This window comes from Trichechus manatus, unplaced genomic scaffold (assembly GCF_000243295.1).
Source record: "Trichechus manatus latirostris isolate Lorelei unplaced genomic scaffold, TriManLat1.0 scaffold00018, whole genome shotgun sequence".
Lineage (NCBI taxonomy): Eukaryota > Metazoa > Chordata > Mammalia > Sirenia > Trichechidae > Trichechus > Trichechus manatus.
The window spans coordinates 3,756,849-3,769,894 of NW_004443954.1; the positions used below are offsets into that span (position 1 = coordinate 3,756,849).

General features: G+C 37.0%; 1 protein-coding gene across 1 annotated transcript in view; it reads left to right on the forward strand.

The window, feature by feature from the left end:
• Positions 1 to 13,046, forward strand: part of UBE2W (ubiquitin conjugating enzyme E2 W) — a 65,769-nt gene that overhangs the window by 40,039 nt on the left and 12,684 nt on the right. The window contains 2 exon segments of the mRNA XM_004372522.3: positions 6,486 to 6,641; positions 11,254 to 11,329. Of these exon segments, the coding sequence (XP_004372579.2) occupies positions 6,486 to 6,641; positions 11,254 to 11,329 (232 nt within the window).

Sequence of the window (13,046 nt, forward strand, 5' to 3'; positions counted from 1 at the left end):
TCCCTGTAAATGAGATCTGTAAGACCATACATACCTTTATAGTTGGACGTGTTTTGTTCCCTGCCAGTTATGATGAGTTTCTCACCTTTTATCTCACTTTAGAGTGAAAAATCCTACCCCAAAAGTGATGTTTGGCTCAGTCATTTGTTTTAAAAGGAAAAACAACAACAAAATAGAAACTTTCTCTGTTAACATTGGGGCAGAGATGAGGCACGTTTTCATCAGTGGTTTCCACTAATGTGCACTTACTGCTAGCTCTGCAGAACATAAAGTGTTTTTCTCTCTATATTCTATTTTTTGTGGCCTGGATGCAGGTAAATGGTTGGTTACTTTAACATGTATTGAGCATGCACTGTGTGCCAGATACTGTTCCATGTGCTAGAGAGATGGGAGAGAGTACGGGGATTTGAAAAGCATTAAGCTTACCATTAAAGAGTTTATCATCTGTTTAATGCTTGGACAGGTAGACACATTATTCTGTCTTTATTGAGTTCATAACAGAACAGACACTGTTACAGGTGCTAGCGATTCAGTGGTGCACAAAATGGCAAAACAAATTTTGTATTTATGTGGAGTTTGCATTCTTGCAGTGGGAGACAAGCAAGTAAAATATATATAGTATGGAAGATGGTGAAAAAAAGTAGAGTGGGGATGGGGGATAGGCTTGTTGCAGTATCGGATTGAATGGTCAGTGAAGGGTTCATTGAAAAGGTGACATTTGAGCAGAGATCTGAAAGAGGTGAGGGAGTGTGCCGTGCATCTGTCTGGGAGAAGAGCAGGTAAAAACAATGCAGAGGCCCTGAATCTGGAGCATGCAGTGTGGTCCCTGGAGGGGTGTATAAGCAAGAGGGAGTGTAGGGTGTAGGTCAGTGAGATACTTGGGACCGGATAGTACATCACAGATTGTATAGAGCATTTATAGCCCATTGTAGAAACTTGGATTTGTATTCTGAGTGAGATGGGAAGCCTTTGTGGGAGGTTTTAAGCAGAGGAATAACGTGATCCTACTTAAAAGTAACGGTTTGACTGCTATGTGGCAAATAGCCCACTGGGGCAACAAGGGTCCAGGAAGACCAGATAGGCTATTGGAGTAATCCAAGTGAGAGATGATGGTGGCGGCTTGCATCAGAAGGGTAGGAGTGGAGGTTATGGAAGGTGGCCATGTTCTGGACCTAATTTTTGGGTCCAGTCAGCAGGATTTGCTGACTGGTCGAATGTGGAATTTGAATGAAGGAGAGGATGTCAAAGAAGAGTTCACGATTCTTGGCCTGAGCATCTGGAAGGACAGTACGGATTATATGCTTTAGGAGCAAGAAGGCAAAGCCGCGATTCACATAGATTGGAATAAGGGGGTGAAGAAAAACCTGTTTGAACTGGGCCTTAAAGGACAAGAAGAGTTCGTGTGAAAAGTGAGGCAAGGCATGAAAAGACGTGGCCTCTTCTGAGGTTTGTGAGCATATGCTGTTGTAGTTTAAGTGTAGATATGTGGAAGACTATATAGTAGGAAATGAGAGTGGAAGGATATTTTGGAGCCAATTGTCCCTGCCCTTTCATGTGGTAGGAACCCAGGTAGTGCAGTGGGTAAAGTGCTTGGCTGCTACCTGAAAGGTCAGCAGTTTGAACCTACCAGCTGTTCCATGGGAGAAAGATGTGGCAATCTGCTTCCATAAGGATTTACAGCCTTGCAAACCCTACGGGGCCGTTCTACTCTGCCCTTACAGGGTTGCTATGAGTCAGAATCAGCTTGATGGCAATAGGTTTGGTGTTTTCTTGGGGGAGCGGGGGGCATTTCATGTGGTGGTCAAGCTTTCAAAATCTTGAGTAACAATTTTTATTGCCTTAAACTGTCTAGCATCTAGGACACCTGATGAGGAGGTAGTGAACAGTGAAGTCAATTCATTAAAGCCTTAGGGGGGAAATGGGAGATAAAGAAGACTGGTAGGCCAGAATAACACAGAGTATAAGGGGAGAGAACGGTTACTATCCAACGGAATCCGTGTCTCGTTGCATTGTATCCAGGAATTTTTTGCATGGTAGTGGTAGTTACGGAGTACCAGGGAAAACTTAGTATTGATGCTGTTGATACATATTAGAGGACTGAGGGGAGAACTGAATTGAAAACTATGCTAAAATACCAACTCCCAGTCACTTCTGTCAAGTATTTACCATTTATGCTAGACTACGTATGTTCTATATTAAACATAATTAAATATCCGATTCATATCTTTACAACAGTAAAGTCTCTATGTGTGTGTTCAGTTTTTATAGGTGTCCTTTATTGTAATCTGAAAATTTCACGCAGAGAACATTTTCTCGTGTGATCTAGGGAGAAACCTTGTTGTCCACAGTGTAGATTGGCTTTTACAGTTCCAGTCTGCTTTGTATTGCTCCTTGTGCACATATTAAGTATTCACCTGTGTTCTGACCTGTCTGGACACCATTCTACAGTGTCTGACTTTCTAACTGTCTCCAGACCGTTAGTTTGAACATAGTCTGAACGTAGCCTTCCTTGTGATAAGACCTCAGTATTATACGGTTTTTCAGTATTGGGCTTGATGTTTGAAAATCTTCATGTATCAGTACCATGAATTTCATGTTAGAAGCAGTTACCTAATCTCCACCCTTTATTTTGTTCTTACGAACATTACAGAGATTTAGTAAAGACTGGATTCACAGTACTGAATTGATCCAACCCAGAGGTTGGCCTGCTTAAAATTTTAGGTTGGATATGGGATATGCATATATACCTTCAAAATTATGAGAAATCCTGAGCATTAGTTCTCTCTTATCTCTCCCCTGCTCTTGAAAAAGAACCACACTGATAGATGTTTGAAATTGAGAGATATCCTGAGGGCTGCTAGTACAGAGATAGAATTTCAAACATGATTCACATGTGTTAGGTCTAAGATCTTTTTCTAAAATTAGAACTTCCATCAAATTCCATCAAATAGCTTGTTCTTCAAAATGTATACTTCTGTTTGACTCAGTGTGGTTTATGCAGTGGGGAATGTGTGCAGTCTCCAGTCATTAACTGTTTATATGACTAGTTTGAATCTGAGTAATTGAGCAAAATTCTCATTCCCTGTGGCTTCAGATTCATTGTATTGAGTTGCCTTGTTATGTATCACTTTGGAAATAGCTTAATCTCATGTTTTCAGAACTAACGTAACTGCATTAAAATAACGAAAGTCTCCATTTTCTCCTTTGGCTTGTACTGATTATTAACTAAATGAGGATCGATAAGAGCATGAGCTTGAAGAAATTCAGCCTTGATGACTGTCTGCATCACATCCCGTAGAGAAACATAATAGCAGAATTTACTCCAAAACTGTGGCAACTGTGCTTTCCAGCCTTTTACATGAATAAACTGTTGAAAAACATTTTTTTCTTTTATTTCAGGTATTCATCTCTGGCATGTAAACTCAGCTTTTCTATGTTTAGACAAACTTCTAAAATTCTGTATGTGGCAGGTTAGGCCCTAGAGGGCCTATGATACGTGCAACTAACGAAATTCCTGGTTTTGGTTGCTGAGTTTGGGCTGGCTACATTTGCCCTGCACGCAGCATGCGTAAAAAGCCCCTGCTTTGAGGGTTATTGAGATCTGATTTATTTTTATTTCTGTCCCTTTGGATTGCAAAGCTGTTTTTGTCTTCTGGCTCTCTTCTCTGCTTATGGGATATCTGCTGCTTCTGCTCTAGGTGTCTTCTGCTGTTGGCCATTCAAGGCTTTTCTTTCTCTTGTCTCCTGATTTCCTTTTCGGTTCATGCGTACTTCTTGGCTCACAGGGCAGGTGATTTAGTTCATAACCATTTTCTGCTAAGAATAATGCTGCTTTCCTTCTGCTCAGCAAATTGGCTAGTCAAAGCATGTTGGGATAACCTTTGTCTTTGGTTGGTCTGTGTATTTTCCTTGCTGGGTGCTAATACCCTGATTTCTTTTTGTCAAAGAAGATGATTGGCCGTTCTTCATTGTTTGGCACCTTCAGAGCACTATTCTACTTGACTTCTTGATAAAGAGATCTCGTTGAGGGAAAACATCCTTTAAAAAACCATCATGGCCAGGGAATAAGCTCTCAGACGTTGCTTGTGTTCTTCCTAAAAGCAGCTTAACAAAATAGATCCCATTGGTCTAATGACTTTTTGTGGCAAAATGAATAGCCCAGAGTAAATCCATATTCTGTGACATTTATAAACTCCTGTTGTAGACATCTGCAACACATTGTGGGAGTATCAAATGCGTATGATGTAATAAACTATAATTCATATTTATAAAAAAGAAAATTTAATTAAAAATAATTGTGGATCGATTTTAAGTGTGGAACTGTAAGGCCCTTTAAGCAGTCATTGCCTTTTGCATAACAGCACCTTAGGTGCCATCTTCATTACAAGTGGTTCACATAATTCCTTTCCTTGAGTTTACAATACAAAGGAAAATGTCATGCTTCTTAATGTATCATTTTAGCAAAGTGATTAAGAGGGCAAAAGTTAAGCACTCGGAGGTTAACTGAAAGATTGGCAGTTCAGACCCACCCGGTGGCACTGCAGGAGAGAAAGACCTGTGATCTTCTCCTGTAAAATGACAAGAAAACCCAGTTGGGCAGTTCTAATCTGTTTCTGCTCTGTCACATGGGGTCGCTGTGAGTGGAATCTACTGGACAGCACCTAACAACAACAACACTTATATAATTAGAGATAAGTAGAATGCTTAGAACACAGCCATGCCAAAGCCAAACTCGTTTCAGGTGGTCTTCTGCAATTGAGAAGAACTAGTGGCTTTATATTTCCTTTATACTTACACTTTTCAACTTTATTTGTGTGTGTTGGGAGGTGGGGGGTGGATGGCCAAAATTTAAAGAAAATAAAAAATGCAAGTGTATAGCCATTCCTTTGACAAAAGAAAATTCCTTTTGCTGTCTTGTATTAGCTTCAACCAACACGATGAGGTCCCGTATGTTAATAATATATTTGAAATATTAGAAGACCCCCTCTTGTGTGAAAGATTACCTTGTTAAAATGTAAATATTTGTAAAATTGTATTAAAATTTTGTAGCTAGGTATTTAAAAACAAAAACCTACCTTGTGATAATTTCCCACAACATCCCATATTCAGCTGTGACATACGTTACTCTGACCATCCTTATTTCACTTGCTTTCTTTTCTGCTCTGTAAAGGAAAAAAAGGTATTTCTAGAGTAATACATATTTCATCAATTTTATCATAACTTAAGGTAGAATTTTTCTCTTTACTGATACTTTGCTATGTTTGTTGGGTGTGAGGCGGTTTGTAAGTCTGGTTTGGGAACCACTGACTTACATCTGATGAGCTTTATAAAAACTTCATCATACCTACTGAATTAGAATCTGTGAAACTGAGGCCCTTGAGTTTGTATTTTTAGCCAGATCTTCAGGTGATTTATTTTATGGCCAGCTTAGGAATTAGAAATTACTACTGAACCACAGACTAAATATGGTGCATCTTACTTTATTATTATTTAAATAAACTTTATTTAAAGATGGGTGGGTTAAGTCAAATAAAATTTTTATATCAAAGTAAACAGTTTAGTATTATGGAGTAGCATGTATGTATAAATTCTTGAATATAAGACTAAATGCTTGCTTTGACCTACCTTGGGTTATGCATTACAGATTCCTGAGGATACATGAATTTACTCTACCTATTAGATGCTTACATAAATATGTTTAGGAAACACTGCTGTTGGAATATTTGAATTATTAGGGCAAAGGAAGGAAATAATAGTTTTATTGCCTTATAAAACCGTGCTGAGGCAAGATAGAGAAGGGGAAAACAGTATTAGAAAAATTAAGCAAAAGGAAAGAGCAAAACAGTGAGTAATTGGGAGACTTATTCAATCTTTGTTTTTTCCATCGAGGCACATAGTTATTTGCTGATTAATAAATACTGATGTTGTGCTCATCATCATGGACGTATGAGTTCAGAGGAGGTGGAATATACAGCAGTTGTGTCCTTTTGCATAGCACGCCTTATATGCTAGCGTTGTCACAGGTGGTAGGTGTATTCCTATCACTTGTAATTCATGCTGTCTCAAGATGGAATACTTTCGTTTGGAATTTTACTGTATTTGATTTTTATATGCAGACAGCGCTGAGTAGAATTTGAAAAAACATTCATGTAAATGTAGTTGTTGCTCACTAGTCTGAAACTACATAGTAATTTAGAAAATTTTAAAGGTAATTTGTCTAAAATAGCTGAAATATGAAATAGATATTCCGGCAGCCCCCCCCCCCCCCCCCCCCCCGCCCCCCCCCCCCCCCCCCCTTGGTTATTTATATAGCAAAACCAATACTTACTGAGTTAATGAGGAAAAAAACAACGAAGAGTTGTTTACATTGTTCCTAGCTCTGTGTTTGTTTTTGCTCTTAAAAATCAATACTTATATGTGGAGAATATTTAAGTTTTTTGTAATCTAGAATATTTGAGTGTTAATGGAATGTTATTCTTTCTTAGGTCATGTTTACTGGTGAAAATATTCCCGTTCATCCTCATGTTTATAGCAATGGTCATATCTGTTTATCCATTCTCACAGAAGACTGGTCCCCAGCGCTCTCAGTCCAGTCAGTCTGTCTTAGCATTATTAGCATGCTGTCCAGCTGCAAAGAAAAGGTAGGACTTTTCAGAATTACTCCAGGTAACAGTTTTTCTTTCAGTTTAGGTAGATAAACTATTTTAATGTATAATTAATTTTATTTGAAGGAAAGACTTATTGTTTTTATTGTAAAATGATAGAGGATGTTGTATTTAGTAATAATTTGGAAAATTATTTTGATAATCTTTCATTCTAAATAGAAGATTTAAATGTTACGTGGGCTAGAAGTCAGTCTTACTGTTTTATGTTTCTTAAACAGGGTATTTGTGCAGATGTTCTTAAATCTGAATTTTATCTCCATAAGGATACACAGGGCAGAAGTGTACAAGATACTCTGGTTTCTAGATTTCACAGTGGAAGGCTCAAGGAACAAGCATCATAGCTCCCTTCTTCCCTTGGCTGGCTCCCACTCAATCAGCTGCTCTTAGGGGATCACCCAGGAACCAGAGCTTTCCTATGGTAATGATTAGGTTGAAGGAGGAGGGCCGGTTTAGGAGCAGAATTTTAAGGACTCTTTCTTCTGTTTTCCTTTACTACTCCACAGATTCTGTGTGTGGTGGGGCGGGGGGAAGACCAGAAATCACATGAGTTATGTAAATTTAGAATACCTCTGAAAGTCGTCTGAGTTCTCTTTGTGCATTTCTGGTCCTGTGTTCTTCCTGCTGGAGGGTTGTTGGTGTTCGATGCCGTGGAGTCGGTTCCGACTCATAGCGACCCTGTGTACAGCAGAATGAAACACTGCCTGGTCCTGCACCATCCTCACAATCGTTGTTACTTTACTTAACTTGAGGGTTAGTGTGGCATAATATTCAGGTATTTCTACATTTTAAATTCTCTTTTCTCTGTGAGGGCTTGCTTTCTTTTTTTTTTTAATTAGTAATATTTTTTTCAAATTGCACTTTTTTGTTAAATTAAAAAAAAATTTTATTTTTTATTTTTTATTGTCCTTTAGATGAAGGTTTACAGAGCAGACTAGCTTCTCATAAAACAGTTAACACACATGTTTTGTGACATTGGTTGCCAACTCCATGACATGTCAATACTCCCCTTTTTGACATTTTCTGATTACCAGCTTTCCTGTCCCCTCCTGCCTTCTCGTCCTTGCCCCTGGGCTGGTGTGCCCATTTAGCCTCATTTTGTCTTATGGGCCTGCCTAATCTTTGGCTGAAGGGTGAACCTCAGGAGTGACTTAATTACTGAGCTAAAAGGGTGTTTGGGGGTCAACTTTTGGGATTTCTTCAGTCTCTGACAGACCAGTAACTCTGGTCTTTTTTTTTTCGTTTTGAGTTAAAATTTTGTGCTACGTTTTTCTCCAGCTCTGTTTGGGACCCTTTATTATGATCCCTGTCTGGGCAGTTGGTGGTGGTAGCCAGGCACCATCTAGTTCTCTGGACTCAGTCTCAGGAAGGCTGTGGTACTTGTAATCCATTAGTCCTTTGGACTAATTTTTCCCTTGTGTCTTTGGTTTTCTTCATTCTCCCTTGATCCAGCCAGGGTGACACCAGTGGAGTATCTTAGATGGCTGTTCACAGGCTTTAAAGACCCCAGACACTACTCACCAAAGTAGAATGTAGAACATTTTCATTATAAACTATGTTATACCAATTGAGCTAGATGTTCCCAAAGACCATGGACCCCACAGCCCACTATGAGGGCTGCCTTTTGTATGCTATTTAAAGGAGTAACGTATTTACCTTAGGAATTAGGGAATTGTCTTTTTTTTTTCTTTAAAGCATTTTTTTCCCTTTTCTTCAAATTGATCAGATTGACACTTTTATATTAAATTAGTACTTAGAGAACATTTAAGATAGTAGTTCATTTTAAAATGGTAGGTTATCTAGGATCTGAAACACTCTGAGCTGCTGCTTCCCAAAGTGGTTTCTTGGGACTTTTGTTTCATAGAGGTTTCTTGGTGTTAGGTTTAAAAAAGATTTGTTCCAATAAGCATGGCAAATGCTGGGTTAAATTGTATTTATTTGCTGCTTCAGTGTCTTCTCTCACTTCGCCCAACACACATGTAGGTTTTAAACTTTTAGGTGTAGGGCAGAGCTGTTTGTGTTTACAAGGGTTTCTGTATTCCTGCTATGTCTAATGACTGCAGAAAGGTGAGAATGTAACAATAGGATTTAATAAGAGAAGTTATTAGAGATGAACTCCAGTGAAGTCTGCACATAGCTCTTGCATGTGCCTTGTGATTATTGGCTTCTGTTTACATTTAAGTGTAATGATTTACTATTAAAAGCTGGAGAACTATGTTCTGTACATCCTCATCCTTCTGTAACCCTCATCATTCCACTCACATTCTAGTTGTCTGCTACTGGTGGTTCTTGCATACTTAGTATAAGACTAATCATTCCATTTAAATTATTGGTAAGCTATATTCTTAATAGAATTATTATATGTTTAACCATGATAATACTCTCTGAAAGTCAGAATTCTGGCAGATTAGATCTGTGAAATAGGGTTAAAAATTAGGTACCTACTGTGTGCTGTGCTAGGTTATAAAAATGGAGAGGAGACTTTCTTAGATGTTAAGGGTTCTAGCTCTAACTAAGCTTTAAGAAGGCCTTTAAATGTTCACCTAACGTTGTACTGTTAAAGCAGGCAGATTTTATTCTGTGGTGGACGTGGTTCTGTGGGTTTCACTTTAAGAGTTGACTGTCTTTGAATATGAACTTTATTTTTTACTATGGAATTTGGGGACTTGGACTTAGTTGTAACTCTTTCACTCCATTTTGCTTCTTCACAATGAGGAGTGACTTTCTAAGGTGAAGACATTTAAATTCAGCGTATCAGTCATTAAAGATACTTCTGATGTTGATACAAGAAGCGTTTCAGCAGTTAACCCTTTGTTCTCAGTACCCTTATAATAAACTTGTCCAGTTTTTCCAGCTTGTATTCCATGCCTGAAACAACTTTATTCTTTTAAGAACCGTATACCTCTGATCACTTACCAGTTTGGTTATAGTCTTGATTTAAGAAAATCGAATGAAGCATATTTTCTTTCTTAAATGTTTATGTTTTGATGGCTGTTTTCCAATGGTTCTTGGGTTCTAATCCATATATAAACAAAATGAGTTTATGAAATTACTTGCTATAGTAGTAGCAATTTATTCCTCTTGACCACAGATTATGACTTTGCAGGACAAGTAACAGAGAGGATCATCTTTCTATTCTTCGAAATAGGCATCTACTTTCATAATATTAATTTTTCAGGAATTTTTTCAAATTGTTGTAGTCGTTAGGTGCCATCGAGTTGATTTTCAACTCAGAGTAATCCCACGTGACAGAGTAGAACTGCCCCATAGGGTTTTCAAGGCTATAATCTTTATGGGAGCAGATTGCCAGATCTTTCTCTCGTGGAGCCGCTGAGTGGGTTTGAACCACCAACCTTTTGGTTAACAGCTGAGTGCCTAACCATTGTGCCACCAGGGCTTCTTTCTCAAATTGTATCAACAAGTTAATCTTAGAGTAGTTGTTTTAATCTCTTGTTCTGTTATGTTCTCTTTTATTAAATTAAATTACTAATATTAACTTACAAGGACATTATGAGAATCAACTAAGATGATAGTTTTTTTTTACATGATTTTTAGAAGTGCCAAGTGGACTGCCTGCTACTTCGGTAGTCTTCCTTACCATTAGTTTCTGGTCGGACCTTCCTTAAGTAATATCTTACCACATTCACTGCTTTTGGGTTAGTCTCAGGTACAGGAAAGCTCCCAGTTTCTCACCTTCATTAGCTTGGCTAAACAGAGTTGATTAAGTCTGAAAAGATGACTAGACACTAAAAAATATTTAAGGATAAGAATAATCAAGTTATTGGTCAGAATGGTCCTGAAAAGAGACAAAAAGAAGACTGTGTCTAATATCTATTAGATATTATCTACAAACCTGCCCTCAGTAACTTTAACATAAATTTTACATGTTGCCCAAATCTTTGTAAAGAGTTACATATTTCTTGTGTTCTGGTCACTTTTTTGGAAAAATTGTCTTCCAGGATTTGTGTTCAGTGTTGTTGATGACATTGTATCTGATGTAGCTCCCTTGCAGAGCTGCTACCATGTGTCTTTCATTTATGTTAGTCAAGGATATGAATTGCAGAAATGCCAGTGTATGTATTTCTCCTCCTTTCCTCTTCTGTATTGTTTGGAAACTGAATCCTTTGGTTGTTCTTAAGCACACTATCTCATTATAAAATAATCCTTTATAGAGGTTTATAAGTTGCTATAGTTTCTCAGACAAACCTAGTTAGGTATATTTTTCTGTTTTAATTAGTTTATAAAAGTAATTATTAAATTATTTCTCAGAAGGAGCAAGATAAATGAAAACAAAATTTTTTACAACTCGATGCTGCCACTTTTGGTTGATAGCTGTTCTCTAGTGATTTCACTGGAACCCAATCAAATCATACCCCGTATAGTGGAACAATTTAGGTTTTAAGAGTCTGTACATTTCCTGGAATATATTGTAGTTTTTACTCTTTCTGTTATGTCATCAGCTTTTATATTGTTTTCAAATGTATTCTCTAATAATTTTCCTTAAGCTTTTATTAAAACTACCTCCCTCCTTATTCTTTCTACTTTACAACTTCTTAATTTATCTATTTAAACTCTTTTTGATTTTTTTCAGAGACGACCACCAGATAATTCTTTTTATGTTCGAACATGTAACAAGAATCCAAAGAAAACAAAGTGGTGGTATCATGGTAAGCAGTTTTAATTTGAAATGATAACTTTAACATTTTGATTTGAAAGATTATATTTCTGTTTGCTAAGACTTGGGAAAAAGAAGTGAAGGTATAATTGGTGTTATGTTTTCTTAATGTGGAGAAGATTCTTGAAAATATTTAAATGTTTTATGGATAAATTACACTGGATTTTTAACAGGGCAAACAAATGATAGCCATTTTACAGATAAAATCTGAAACTGCTTTAATATTCAGAGATAATCATTGTGTTATTAAAAATAAATCCTTAATAATCTGTAGCTCAAAATAGAACTAACTATTGGGAAACTTGTTATTTGAAGTGACAGTTTTAATGCCTTGTGACTCATTTACTTCTGGTACTGTTCACAGAGCAAGGAAAAGATCCCATTGAGTTAGAGGTGGCCCTTCAAGAAAGCTCTTTTTATTTTAATAGTTAACCCTTAAAGAATTTGAGTTTCTGCTGATGGTAGCTTTATGAATACAATGCTCTGAGTAATTTTAAATGTCTGTTCTTGTTTGGAGGGTGATGGTAGCTTTATAATTTAGAGCTGGTGACATAATTTCTAAAATGGCTGCACTACTTTCCCAAAGAGATATTTGAAATTAAAGACAAAAATTTTATATTCTACGTAATGTACTCTTAGAAAGGAGTTAACAAAAGCCACACCATGTGACTTTGTATATATACAAGTATTTGTCATTTCCCTTTTTTATCGTAATAAGAAATTAAAATTGGCAAAACTAATTAATAGGAATATGGCCTTTCCCCTTTATCTTCCATCCAATGTGAAACCTTCTGTAACCTCATTTAAACTGAGTGAATTAAAAATTTTTTGAATTATAAGAGTTCTCTGAAGTGTTGGGATAAAAGACCAGAGTCAATGCAGTAACACTATACCAGCAGTTACAAGTTAGAAAATACAGTGAAAAGAAAATGCCATTCCTGAGAGCCACAGAAATCTGAAAATTTGGAATAATCTTGAGACACACAGTTGATCTATAAGAAGAAAATGATAACACTTTATTAAGAGCGATGAAAACACATATTTTGATGAGAAATGAGTATTATAAAAAAATGCATGATCTTTATAAATTAAAGCTTTAATATTAGTAAAAATTTAGTGGAATTGTGGGAGGGTGGGTGCTTGAAAACTTGGTTTGAAAAAAAATAACATGAAAAAAGCAAATTTTGAATTATAAAGGGTAATAAAGGAGAATTAATCTACCAGACACTAAAACATATTAATGCAAAAATAGATTATTGAATAGAATTACTCTTACCGACCCCACGGCAGCCAATAACAACAGTCTTTGTTCTACATAAGATTTGAGTGTATGGTAAATAAGGGATCACATTTCACTGAGAAGGGGAAAGATTTTTTTTTTTTGTGCTTTAGATGAAGGTTAACAGAACAAACTAGTTTCTCATTAAGCAGTACATACACTATTTTATGACACTGGTTAACAACCCCACAACATGTCAACACTCTCCTTTCTCAACCTTAGGTTCCCTATTACCAGCTTTCCTGTCCCCTCCTGTCTTCTAGTCCTTGTCCCTGGGCTATTGTGCCCCGTTAGTCTTGTTTTGTTTTAAGGGCCTGTCTAATCTTTGGCTAAAGTGTGAACCTCAGGAGTGACTTCATTACTAAGCTAAAAGGGTGTACGGGGACCATACTCTCGAGGTTCCTCCAGTCTCTGTCAGACCAGTAAGTCT